Source organism: Abramis brama, assembly GCF_963993115.1.
Source record: "Abramis brama genome assembly, chromosome: 3".
Taxonomy (NCBI): Eukaryota; Metazoa; Chordata; class Actinopteri; order Cypriniformes; family Leuciscidae; genus Abramis; species Abramis brama.
The window spans coordinates 30,536,081-30,548,765 of record NC_139965.1 but is presented as its reverse complement, the minus strand read 5'-3'; the positions used below and the strand labels follow the sequence as shown (position 1 = coordinate 30,548,765).

The 12,685-nt window shown below is 41.1% G+C and overlaps 1 protein-coding gene across 1 annotated transcript; it reads right to left on the bottom strand.

Moving 5' to 3' along the window:
• Window positions 1–3,169: 3,169 nt before the first annotated feature.
• Window positions 3,170–5,154, bottom strand: LOC311078515 (arylamine N-acetyltransferase, pineal gland isozyme NAT-10-like). The gene is made up of 2 exons (XM_084107347.1): window positions 4,940–5,154; window positions 3,170–4,290 (listed from the first exon to the last, which is right to left on the bottom strand). The coding sequence occupies exon 2, from the start codon at window positions 4,281–4,283 to the stop codon at window positions 3,417–3,419; it is 867 nt and encodes a 288-aa protein (XP_083963473.1). The 5' UTR covers window positions 4,284–4,290; window positions 4,940–5,154; the 3' UTR covers window positions 3,170–3,416.
• Between the last annotated feature and the right edge of the window lie 7,531 nt (window positions 5,155–12,685).

Genomic DNA, 12,685 nt, shown 5'->3' with positions numbered 1-12,685 from the left:
ATCATAAAAGTGCATCTATCCATCATTTAAATTTTATTTAAATACATTTGATGAGTAAGTATTTGTTATTTGTAATTAAATACTTGTTGATGTATTTGTGCCCATCTCTGGTTAAAGGTTGTCAGAAGAACTGCTCCATGCTACATAGGATGCCGTTGCCAGGGGTTGGCAACCAAATGTAGTAGGATACAGCATGCTGAAACACTAGAGAGCAGCGACAGCAGCAGTGACTCCGAAAACAGCTAAACAAATTGTATAAACATTATTACAGAAATTAGTTATCACCCTGAATTGTAATCTGTTTGTCTGTTTCATTAATCGTTTTTTTTTTTTTTTTTTGGTACAAATTGCTACTTAATGTAACAGTTTTAATCAGTAAATACTTTTAATCCTACTCCACACATGACTCCTGTGTGTTTTAGTCTTTCAACATTTAGTTGTCAGTATTGTCTCACACTCCAAACACCTGGATTGAACAGGAACCAGCCTAACCCAAAATCCTCAAATCCTTTTTTGTTATTTCGATAGAATAAATAAAGCTATCCCACTTGTGAAAGAATATTAGAAATACTAGACATTGCAATACAAATAATAGATATTGTATAAATATGCAAATGATATACTGTACAGAAACAGAGCAGTATACAATTAACATCAGTTAATGGTAAACTACTTTCTTGGACCTTGTTTGAATTGACAGGCTATTATAGGCTTGAAATTGAATTCCCTTAATGTGTTATGGGCCATGAGGACTGTCTGGTTAGTGAAATCGATCAAAATATGATTTCATCTAGTAAAAGTTAACTTCACATGGTAATTTGTTTATTTTAACAACAACAAAGGGAAAAGAATGCTACCGATTACAAATGGAATGTTCAATTATTTTTTTTGCCTATGAATTAAGAGGCATTGTTAACTCTTACATTCTAATTTCATGTACAATCAAGGCATCAGATGAAAGCTTATCTTCCACTCTTTTGAAAGGTGTGCTCAGTTTGTTTCTAGCATAAAGTATAGCATAAAGATATGGCTCAGGATCCATGAATATAATTAAACCTTTTTAGCATGTTTGTTTGGGTGATTCCGGGGAGTTAAGGCAGAATTTGAGGTAGCATTGTTTTGACCCTAATTACAAGTTTCCAGCAGCTTGTTGACCGGGTTGTCCACCCAGGCTGTGATCCTCAGACATCATAGATTTCATTTTTATATGACAACCTTTTACAGCAGCCCATGTCTGCTAAACCCCCTTTGCCCCCTGGGTATAGGCTATACATCAAATTCCAAAGCTGTCAAGACTTTTAAAGCTTACTTTTATACTTTAAGCTCATCAAAAATTTCAATGAGTTGAAACGACAGACAATTTAATTACACATAAAAGCAACTAAGACAGCAACTGAAATTATGTTTTTAAGAAACTATTTTTTATTTATTTATTTATTCATCCATTATTTTATATATAATTGTTTTTTTTATTTTTTTATAATTGTTTATATATATATATATATATATATATATATATATATACAGTATATATATATATATATATATATATATATATATATATATATATATCCAGTCTTTTTACTAGACCTCTCTCCATCATTAAATACCAGATGTGGTCATTTGTAATGGGCCGTTATTGTGGCAGCAATATATGATACTTTTTTTTTTTTTTTTTACATAATATAGGCTAGGCTATAGTTTGGATTATTTTTTATAATATCCCATTAATCCTAATAAATGCAATTTCCACTATTTATGAAGTGATTATTTTATAAAGAAAACCGCTTTCTCACATAACGCAGAAAAGCAGCCCCTGCATGAGTGAATATTGATTCTCGAGCCATCGATATTAACCAATTCAGCGCCATCGCCACGGACAGCACCCGGTAACGTCGCACGTAAGAAGGTATATCTTGAGCAACTTGCTAAGGTAGCCTATGGTTCGGTAGCCTGGGAAAACCCAGACAACTTCCGGCAAATTTATATTTGCTCTGCAAGTAGTCTGGCAAAGAGCTCATTCAAGCCCATTTATAATCCGTCGAAATCGCGGCACCAATCAGAAACGTTGGGGCGGGCTTTACACGATGACGATCGCTCTGATTGGTTTTAGGTCTATCCAATTGCGCCCAGAGGCATTTGAGCAACGTCCGTTGGTGACGCCCCTTTGGAAATGAGTTATTAATGAAGCTTTGCAAATTGCCAGACCATAACTCAGTTATTACTGAGAATGGTCTGGTTTTAACCAGGCTAATGGTTCGGGGAACATTCCTAGAAATGGTAAACGCAGCCCTGCTTAGTTTGAAGAGAGAGTGCGTGCGCGAGGGAGCGGCTCTCTGCTCGTTCTCTCTGTTAACATGCGGCCTATCACAAGCGCAGCAGTCATTTACATCACTCATAATAAATCACAATAACTGATCAAATAAGGCTTTGGCGGGACAAAACGGGCCGCCAACAAAAATTCAATGCAGGAAAAACCCTGGACTAAGGGAAAAAAACCTGACTCATGATAATGCAAGAACATATACAAGTATTAGGATTTTTCTATAAAGATATTTTTATGATGTAGTTATTATTGTACTAATTTTGACAATTAGGCAATTTAGAAAATATAGTTTTGGTAAATCTTTTAAGTATTTAAGTCATTTTAAGATAAAACAATAACACATGGTCGTAATGTATGCTTTAAATTTAACTAAAATAAATGTAGGCCTATATTATGTGCACACAAATTACAATGAGGTGGTTGTTTTGCAACAAGGTGGAGACATGTAGATGAAAAACTGACAGGTACAAGAAAATTTGTGCAAAAAGTAAACACACACACACACACAAGTGAGAGACAGAGAGAGAGAGATATCAGGGAAAATGAACAGAATGAAAAGGAAAATGGAAGTGAAGGTCTAGAACCTTTAATTATTTTGCACGCCCCAAGGATTTAAACCTTTTTCATGTGATGGTGATTGCCATACAAAAAATTGGGTTTTCCGTGGTTTCAAAATTTGTTGTTGGTGTATGCCTGGATGAGTGTGAGATTTCCCGGCCTGAAATTTTGTCCCAGTCCGCCCCTGTGACAGTTAACATTTTTTCAAGTATTAAAACTCTTTTACCAGCCCAAGAGAAAGGCAGATGAATACAGGCGGAAAAGACCAGAAAGCAGCAGACAAAGTAATGGTAAAAAATATGGAGAGTTTATTGAATAATTGTGTCCTTCTCAAAGCTTAGTCTGACTTCATCTGACCAGTAAAAATCCATCAACTATTATTATGCCAAGAAAATGCAATGGAAAATGATTGCTTCAAATCATCCAGTGACAAAGTAATGAAAGAGAGAAAGAATACAAGATACAGTTTTCATCTTAATATTGAAACAGAACACACTGAGTACTTAAGTATTAGATGAGTAGTAGCTGAGTACTAGATGCAATAATCAGCTTTGTTGTTTTTAGGTGTGAATTTATTAACTAACACCAGGTTAAACTTTTCCTTTAGTAAAGCCTCTATCTCACTATCTGGGATTTCTTTCATGTCCACCGAGTCTGCGTCCTCTTTGAATGTGACTTCACTGTACGTCCAACCAATCAGAGCTCTGAAGCCTGTGTGCGTCTGAAGGGAGCAAATGGATTTGAGCATGAACAGAGAATCTGGATTAGTCTGCAGGGACTCTGATGTCTCCAGGAAATGATCTGCATCACAGGGTGTTAATGTAAAGGAGTACATTGTTTTGGTGAGCCTTTTGTCAATGAGGCTAGAATTAGCAAAGGCCTTATCTTGGACCACTTGCTTCCTTCCAGTCTTCTCGAGAACCCACTTCACCCCGTTATTTATGAGGCGGAACACACCCGGAGGCTGTGGCTGGTCTTTACATGAGATCAACTCTAAGGGATGCCACATTTGGTACGACACTCCAAAACTCACATCAGCAATGTACGGCTTCCCATCAATCTCCACCAGATTGATGAGATGACAGTCATTGGGGAAGAACTCCTTATCGAGCGAGTTAAACACTTTGGCGCCCAGTATGGTAAATTTGTATCCCATCTCCCTCAGAACCCACGAGAACAAGAGGTTGTTTTCACAACACCAGCCTCCCCGATTGCTCTTCACTATTTTATCATAGATGATGTGCAGATCCATAGTGTTCTTCTCCCCACTGTGGACGCTGAGATTCTCAAATGGAATATTCATGACATGCAGCTTGTGGATGGCGAACAAATTCTCCAGGCTGGCTTTGTCATATTGGCCAGTAAATCCAATCCTGTTTAAATACTCTCTCAGATCCATTATATCACTACGAGAAACAATGCACAAACAATTTTAACAGAATTTGTGTAGCCATTTTACATTGTTATAATGTATAAGAATAAACAATTTCAGGACTTCAAATTTCATGTGATAAAACATATTAACCATTTTATCATTATATGGAACTCAAATGATAAAGAATCACATAAGTTTATATCAAAATCCCAGCAATGGAGAACAAAAAAGAAAGATTTAGGAAAATCAGAATGTGGGAGAAGATGAAACCTATGCACAGACAGAGGAAGATACCCATATGGCAAAAAAAAGTAGGAAATGATTTGTGTGCATATCTTTCAAGTGCTAAAATATACTTCAAGGAGCAATAGAATATATTTCTCTAATCTTAAAATACATGAATGATAACTGTATAAATATTGTGCAATGTATTGTAAATATAGGCTATTTAAAAAAAAAATGATATAATCAGTTTTGACATTTTTGTATATTTTTAAATGCATTAAAAAATAAATATGAAAATATTTGTTTTTGCCACATGGGTAAGGGGACATTTTGTTTCAGGTTCTCTGTTAAGACATAACATACATTAAAGAACATGATTACAAATTCCTCTAATTTACAACAATCAGGAAAAGAACTGTAAAAGTTATTATTTTCATACTATAAAAAAATCCTACCATTAAGATGAATCCAGTGAGAGTTGACGGATAAGTAATACTCAGAGAATGAGTGCAAAATGAAGGACTTCATTGAGTAACACAAGAACCCTTGAACCTTAGAGTTGTGTCATTAGTTGTAATAAATTAACTATGAATGATAAACACAGGGCAAAATCCACAAAGCTAACGTTTCTGAACGACTCAACACAGCATTCATTACTGCATTTCAAACTATCATGTGACAGATCACAAAACTAGTGTTTCACAGAATAGCACGTGATGGAAATCGAAACAAATGCTTGTTCAGTTGCTGACCATAATAAAACATGCTTCTTGTCTTATGACTGTTGCTAAAATTAGTAGGCAGATACAGTTTGAGCCCTACTGTAATGTCTCTGCTAGAACTGACTGAGAATACATCGTAAGGGTATTTCTACAGCTCTCTTAACAGGCTTATTATGCCATAATATTCCAGAAATTAAATTAATCAGATAACAATCTGTGAGGAATATATGGTTACTTCAAATTTTGTCGTATTATTGTTAAACATAATAACATGCAAACTCATGATACCTAAATTATAAACTTAATTAAGGTACTTACGCACACTTACTAATGGCTCGTTTCCACTGAGCAGTGCGGTACGGTACAGTACGGTTCGGGTCTGTTATGATCTGGCTAGCGTTTCCACTGCCAACAGTACCCTTACTTTATAGGCGTGGCGTTTCGATCGACGTCATTTTCGCGCGAAGAAGAACATAGTAAACTACAATGGATGACATACAGCAGATCTTGTTCTTGCTCCTCGGCATGTTTGTCACAAGAAGACAAGCGCCGACATTAGGCTTTTCTCAATATCAAGTACGCAAAGTTTGTAGGCCTACTTGCCATGTGCAAATGGTACAGCGCGTTCTTAAAAGCGTCACTCAGCTCGCTCTGCTACTCCGGTTATCTCTGTTACTCTGTATGTACATTAAGCAACAATAAAACGAAATATGTTATAAAACACCACTCTGTCTCTTTTCGTTTTCATTTAATTTAATTAAACATTATAGGGACACAAATGTGGTTCATGCGCAACGCATATTGATTCACTGCACGTTATACGTTATTCTATAACAAAACGACATTTAAAACACAACCGTTACCTCTTTTCGTTTAAATAAAAAAAAAATGAAACACATTCCAGACATCAGTGATAATCTTGTAATAAAAAAATGACAAGAAACCATATTTCTTTTTGTAAAATTTCAGTTTTATCAATAATAGCCAATATAAAAGTTTAAGTAAAAGGTACAAGAAGCTATACAATAAGAAATAAAGCAAACAATTCAGTCAAATATCCAAATGCAGCGCTCTAGTCTAACATTACAACAGTAAAGTTAAATACAAATAGCCTATAATATGAAACTAAACTTAGCCCTCAGCCAAAACGATTGACAGGGAACGAATTATATATTCACGAGACCAAAGATCGCCCGTTAGGTCTACACAAGACGAATTATACCTCATGTTTAACCACTACCGTCGGAGTCAGCGGCGAACGTCAGAAGAACTAGCCGAGGAAAGGCTCATCCAGCCGGGAAACATGAGCGCCGAGCGCCCGCTGATCCCATGGATCACAACCGGGGAAAAAAAATATCATCTTTATAAATAAACCACAGATTTTAGCTTTTAACAACTACATTCTCGCCTGAAAAACTCTTAAAATTACATTTCGTGACACAGTAACAGTAGTATTATATTAAACTCTATATTAAAAAATGGCTTCTTATGTTGTCATTCCCCTTGTAGCACGCGCAAGTGACGATTCTCTGTCAACCAATCAACGTCCTGCAGTGAGTCTAGCTCCACCTTTTAGTACCGTACCACTGTGCTAGGTACCCCAATGGAAGGGTACCTAAAAAGTGGTACGGTACGGTTCGGCATTTTGGTACCATTCACAACTTTTGATAGTGGAAACGCAAATAAATGCGTACCGTACCGTACCGCTCAGTGGAAACGAGCCAAAAGTGTATAGGGCCAGGGTACGTTTACACGACAACGATATGATTAAAACTGAGAAGTTTTTCCTTCAAGTTTTCCGCTTACATTGTCCAAAACGATCCCCATTTACACAGACAGATTGTAGTACCCCAGTATTCTCTTGCCAGGCCGTTAGATGGCGATGAAACCCTATGGCCTGAATACGTAATACGCATGTGCATGACGCCATCGTCTTCAGAGATTCGTCTCAGAGATTTGTTGTTTATACGGAGACCGTTTTCAAAAACTTGCACTTTGAAACGCGTTTACGTTTTTAGTTGAAATAATAAAGCTCAAATCAGGAACCTTTTTAAAATGGTTTAACAGCGTCCTCAAGTGGTCAAATCAAGCTAATGTTTTAGATTCAGAATCAGTTTTATTTGCTAAATTTTATTTTGCTTTTATTTATCTAAATGTCTCTGTTTCCAACAGAGAGATACTCCTGCGTGTGGGACACTGCAATTTAATCACATTCAGACTACTGATTGTGCAACATAATGTGTGTGTTTCAGATTGTCTGGGTGCACACAGAGAAAAAAAGGTGTAAAAGTAGTACTTTTAATCACTAGTAAAATGTCACCATAGGCTGCCATTTAAATTCAATTGTTGATATCAACAATTGTTGATATCTTGCCGGAGACATTGGTGTCCGTGCCGGAGACGGTGGTGTCCGTGCCAGAGACAGTGGTGTCTGTGCACTTGTCCATGTCGGAGACTGCTGAGACGTGCCAGAGACGGTGGTGTCCGTGCCGGAGACGGCGGAGACGTGCCAGAGACGTTGGTGTCCGTGCCGGAGACGGTGGTGTCCTTACCGGAGACGTTGGTGTCTGTGCCGGAGTTGTTGGTGTCTGTTAGGGAGACGTTGGTGTCCGTGCCGGAGACGGCTGAGACGTGCCAGAGACGTTGGTGTCCGTGCCGGAGACGGTGGTGTCCTTACCGGAGACGTTGGTGTCTGTGCCGGAGTTGTTGGTGTCTGTTAGGGAGACGTTGGTGTCCGTGCCGGAGACGGCTGAGACGTGCCAGAGACGTTGGTGTCCGTGCCGGAGTCGTTGGTATCTGTTCTGGAGACGTTGGTGTCCGTGCTGGAGACGTTGGTGTCCGTGCCAGAGTCGTTGGTATCTGTTCTGGAGACGTTGGCGTCCGTGCTCGGAGATGGTGGTGTCCGTGAATGAGATGGTGGTGTCCGTGCCGGAGATGGTGGTGTCCTTTCCGGAGATGGTGGTGTCCATTCCGGAGACGTTGGTGTCCGTGCCGGAGACAGTGGTGTCCGTGCCGGAGTCGTTGGTATCTGTTCTGGAGAGGTTGGTGTCGGTGACAGAAGGGGGTACGCGAACAAAATGTTGAGTTTTGCGTTCAATTAATTCTACTCCACCTTAAAATAACATTGAAACTGAGCATGTATTTCTAGCAGGTAAAATGCTGTAAATACATGACATCCTATCCAATTACCTCATCTTTTGCAGTCAAAACTGACTGCATTCACTCAACAATGCTGCCTTGGCTAATCGCGCTATAGCCTACTGCCGTTCTCGACCATGTAGCCTACCTTTGTAAAATTGGGGATTTAGCACTTACTAGCATGAAGAACAAATATAGACACAGACTGTGCATAGAGATCGATTTAAGATTTAAACTCTCTTCGATACAAAAACATACCCTGTGTGAGTTCCTGTTTACTGTTGATCACATTAATCGAATATCCACACGATTGCAAATGTGACATTGATTTTATACAACAGTTCAACAAACGAAAGGTATTAATATTAAGTTTTTTTTCAACAAAATAATAGCTCCATGAAAGCCACAGCAGAACAGCAGAACAGCAGCACACAGCAGTGTTCATGAATGAATCTGCGGCTTTAAACAAATCGTGAGAGTCAATACTTCAATGATTCATTCATAATTACAGTCACTTGCTTCGTTACTGAATGAATGAATGACTCGATGACTCACTCATAAAGACAGTGACTTGCCACCACCTAATGGTGGTTTTAATTTCATATTTTGAAATCACTTTGTTTTTCTTACCATCATTGCATATTTCTCTATTGAACTTTTTATTTTATTTAAAGCATTATTTATATTATAAAGGAATTTGTAATATAAATGCACTGGAAAAATCGATTTAAGGGGGCAAATGTTACCCCTTAGGCCTACTGAAAAAGGTGTGACTGCAGAAAGGGGGTAGGAAGGATGTTAAAAGCCTTAGGGGGTACGATACTCTAAAAAGTTTGAGAACCTAACTGTACAAATGGTAGCTAATGTTTACAAAAATGTTTTATTTTTTGTTTTGGTTGTATTGTGTTTTCATTTGATGCATTAGAACAAAGTGTGAAGAAAACAAAAATGTTCGTTTTGAAGACAAAAACGAGAACACAAATTATCTGACCTGGGCTACGTTCATCCCAGACAAAAAGTTTCAAAACGTATTTTAAACGGAAACGGTGGTGCGTTGAACACCCTGTTCTGATGACGCATGAATTGCAACTATGGCAGCTGAGAAGGCCATTCTTTGTGTTCTTTTTGAAGAATTTTCGGAGCCTGATGAAATCGGTATAAATACATGTTTAATACTGCAAAATACGCTCGATGTTGCTGTCACTGCCCTTGCCATCCAGAATAAAAGGGAACATCCCAATCGAGTGAAGGGATTTGTGGAAACTGACAAAACTAAAACAAACAAACTAATAAATAAATAAACAAGGAGGCGTTTCTCTGACTGGATGTTCTTCCTCCATTTTTGGCCTATACTGGCGCTAAAAGAGGAGTATGGGAAATCCAGTTCTCATTAATAGGCTATTCATAAACTCATTACCATAGCTATTCTTAAAAAAAATTACATTTCTAGATATCTGTAATACTATTTTCACTAGTTAAAATGCTAATTCTTGATATCAACAATTGAATTTCAACTAGTAAAAACGAACTCGGTTACTAACGTAACCTCGGTTCCCTGAGAGTAGGGAACGAGTATTGCGACGCAGTGGGGAAACTCCTTTCCTCGAGAATATTGAAGCCTATATTTAAAACGCAGTGCAGCTGCCCAGCAAGTACCATAAGAGCAGCTAGCTCACCGATTGGCTGTGCTGCAGCAAATGCACATCCTATGGTGAAGCGGGTGTGACACGTGAACCAATGAGACCCGAGCGCGTCAGAGCCCGCCAGAATGGGCGTGGCTTATAGCTATAAAAGCCCATCATTTTGCCACAAAATCAGGTTAAATCGACTGAAGCAAACACCTGACAGATTGCAATAGTGCAGCAGGCTACGCAATACTCGTTCCCTACTATCAGGGAACCGAGGTTACGTCAGTAACCGAGTACGTTCCCTTTCGAGATCGGTCACTTCGTATTGCGCAGCTATACGCAGTGGGAACGCAATGTAAAACGCCGCACAATGGCAACTGACTCTGCTGTGAACTGGAGCCTAGGGCATAAGCCCGAGAGTCACAGTACAACATGAGCCACTAATTCAACATTTTCGAAGGGTAAACACAATGGGGACCAGATATGAATCGGGGCCTTATGATACAATATGCGAGTGGGAGCCGACCGGTCCCCATACACACTAATGAACACTTACTTATTGGACAATATGTGCTTATGACAGTAAAGTGTATAAAAAGTGTATATTTCCTCTTGGAGGAAAGTGAGTACGACTGGTAGTTCACTTGAATGGGGTTCAAAGTTCTTAGCTGCAAACCAGCTGGAGAACACTGACCATTTCAGGGCGTAGAGGTGCCTGGTGGAGGGTGCTCTGGCCTCAGTAATAGTATCTAGGACTCTCTCTGGGAGGTCCCCGGATACCCGTTGAGGGGCCACACATGGAGGGCCCACAGGTCTGGCCAAGGGTGCCAAATCGCCATGTTCGCCTGCATCTGTGCCAGCTCTGGGAACCAGACCTGGTTCTTCCAGAGGGGGGCAACCAGAAGGACCGAGCATCTGCTCATTCTGATCCGCTCGATGACCTGTGGTAACATCGAGACCGGAGGAAATGCATAAAGCGGGAGCTTGGGCCAAGCATGAGCCAGCGCATCCCTGTTCTTCAAGAAGAACACTGGGCAGTGAGTGTTGTTCTCTGAGGTGAAGAGGTCGACCTCTGCCCTCCTGAACACAGTCCAGATCAGACAGACAGTCTGAGAGTTGAGAGACCATTCCCCGGGGGGAGTGTTGTCTCTGGATAGCATGTCCACCCCCAGATTTTGGATGCCCAGAACATGGGCACGTGCCCAAAGGAAGAGGTTTCTGGCCATGACATACAGGTTGCCTGACCTGAGGCCGCCCTGGCGATTTATGTAGGATACCACTGACATGTTGTCTGTTCGGACTAAGGTGTGGTGTCAGGTCTGGCAGAAACGCTTTGAGAGCTAAACAGGCCGCTCTCATTTCGAGGTAGTTGATGTGTAACTCCTTCTCCGGGCCCGACCAGAGGCTGGAAACAGGCTTACTCTCGTACAGTGCTCCCCAACCTAGGTTGGAAGCATATGTGAATATCACCTTCCTCCTGGGGGCCACGCCCATGGTTATGCCGGACTGGTACCAGTTTGGAGCCTTCCAAGGAGCCAGGGCTCTTATGCAGCCGTGGTTCACTTTGATGAGCAGGTGCCCTAAGCGCCATGCATGGGCTGGCACACGGAGCTTGAGCCAATGTTGTGATGGGCGCATATGAAGCAAGCCTAATTGGAGAACTGGTGATGCTGCAGCCATAAGGCCCAAGGCTCTCTGAAATTTCCTGAGGGGCGAGTGAACACCCGCCCTGAAAGATGCTACCAGTCGCTGGATAGAGAGCGCGCGCTCGGGAGTGACCCGAGCTCTCATCCGCGTTGAATCGATAACTGTACCCAGAAAGGTGACGTTCTGGCTGGGTGACAGTTTGCTTTTGGAGATATTGATCCTGAGCCCTAGACGTTCCAAATGGCTCAGAAGCCAGGACCTGTGAGTCAATAACTCTGTCTTCCACTGAGCTAGAATGAGCCAGTCGTCGAGATAGTTCAGCACGCGCACTCCCCGCTGTCTCAAATAGCGACTGTAAAACCCCGACTGGCTTAGTGCCGGGGGAACTTTCTCTATGGCCCCCTCTGCTAGTAAGCTTATCAATTCAGCGAAGCATGTGAGCCACGTCGCCTCTTACCGAAGTCTCGATGACTGCCTGAAAGCGTGGGGGTCTGCGAGTGAATTGGAGTGAGTAGCCTCGCTTTATAGTGTTTAAAACCCAACTCGACAACTCGGGGATGGCATGCCAGGCCTGGGTCCGTTTAGGGGTTGAATGACAAACGGTGGTGGGCCGCCTAACATAGGGGGACCTGAAACCTGTGTGTTGTGTTTTATGCACATATTTATATCGGGGCTGGCTTGCCAGGCCTCGGCCCGATTGGAGAGAGGTAGAGTGACAACTGGGGATGGGACCTAGTGAAGGGGGACCGGTTACCCGGGTGTTATGTGCTTGAAAACATACTCTTTTTTTGCTTTATTTGGGTCACTGTAAAAACAGTGTTTGTTTGCAGGGGCGTGTGCAGTGCAACGGACCCCTTGACAACAGCAGAAAAAATCTCCAGCCGCCTGAGCTGAACAGGGAGCTGGGAGATTCAAGCGAGCTCTCTTCGAGGGTGGTCCCTTCACAAAAAAATCCCTTCACAGCCGGGCTGAAGAGATCGGTGCAGGAGACTGGGGAGTCGAGAAACACCGTCCTGTCCACCTCTTTGATGTCCGTAAGGTTCAGCCAAAGATGGCGCTCGAGCAC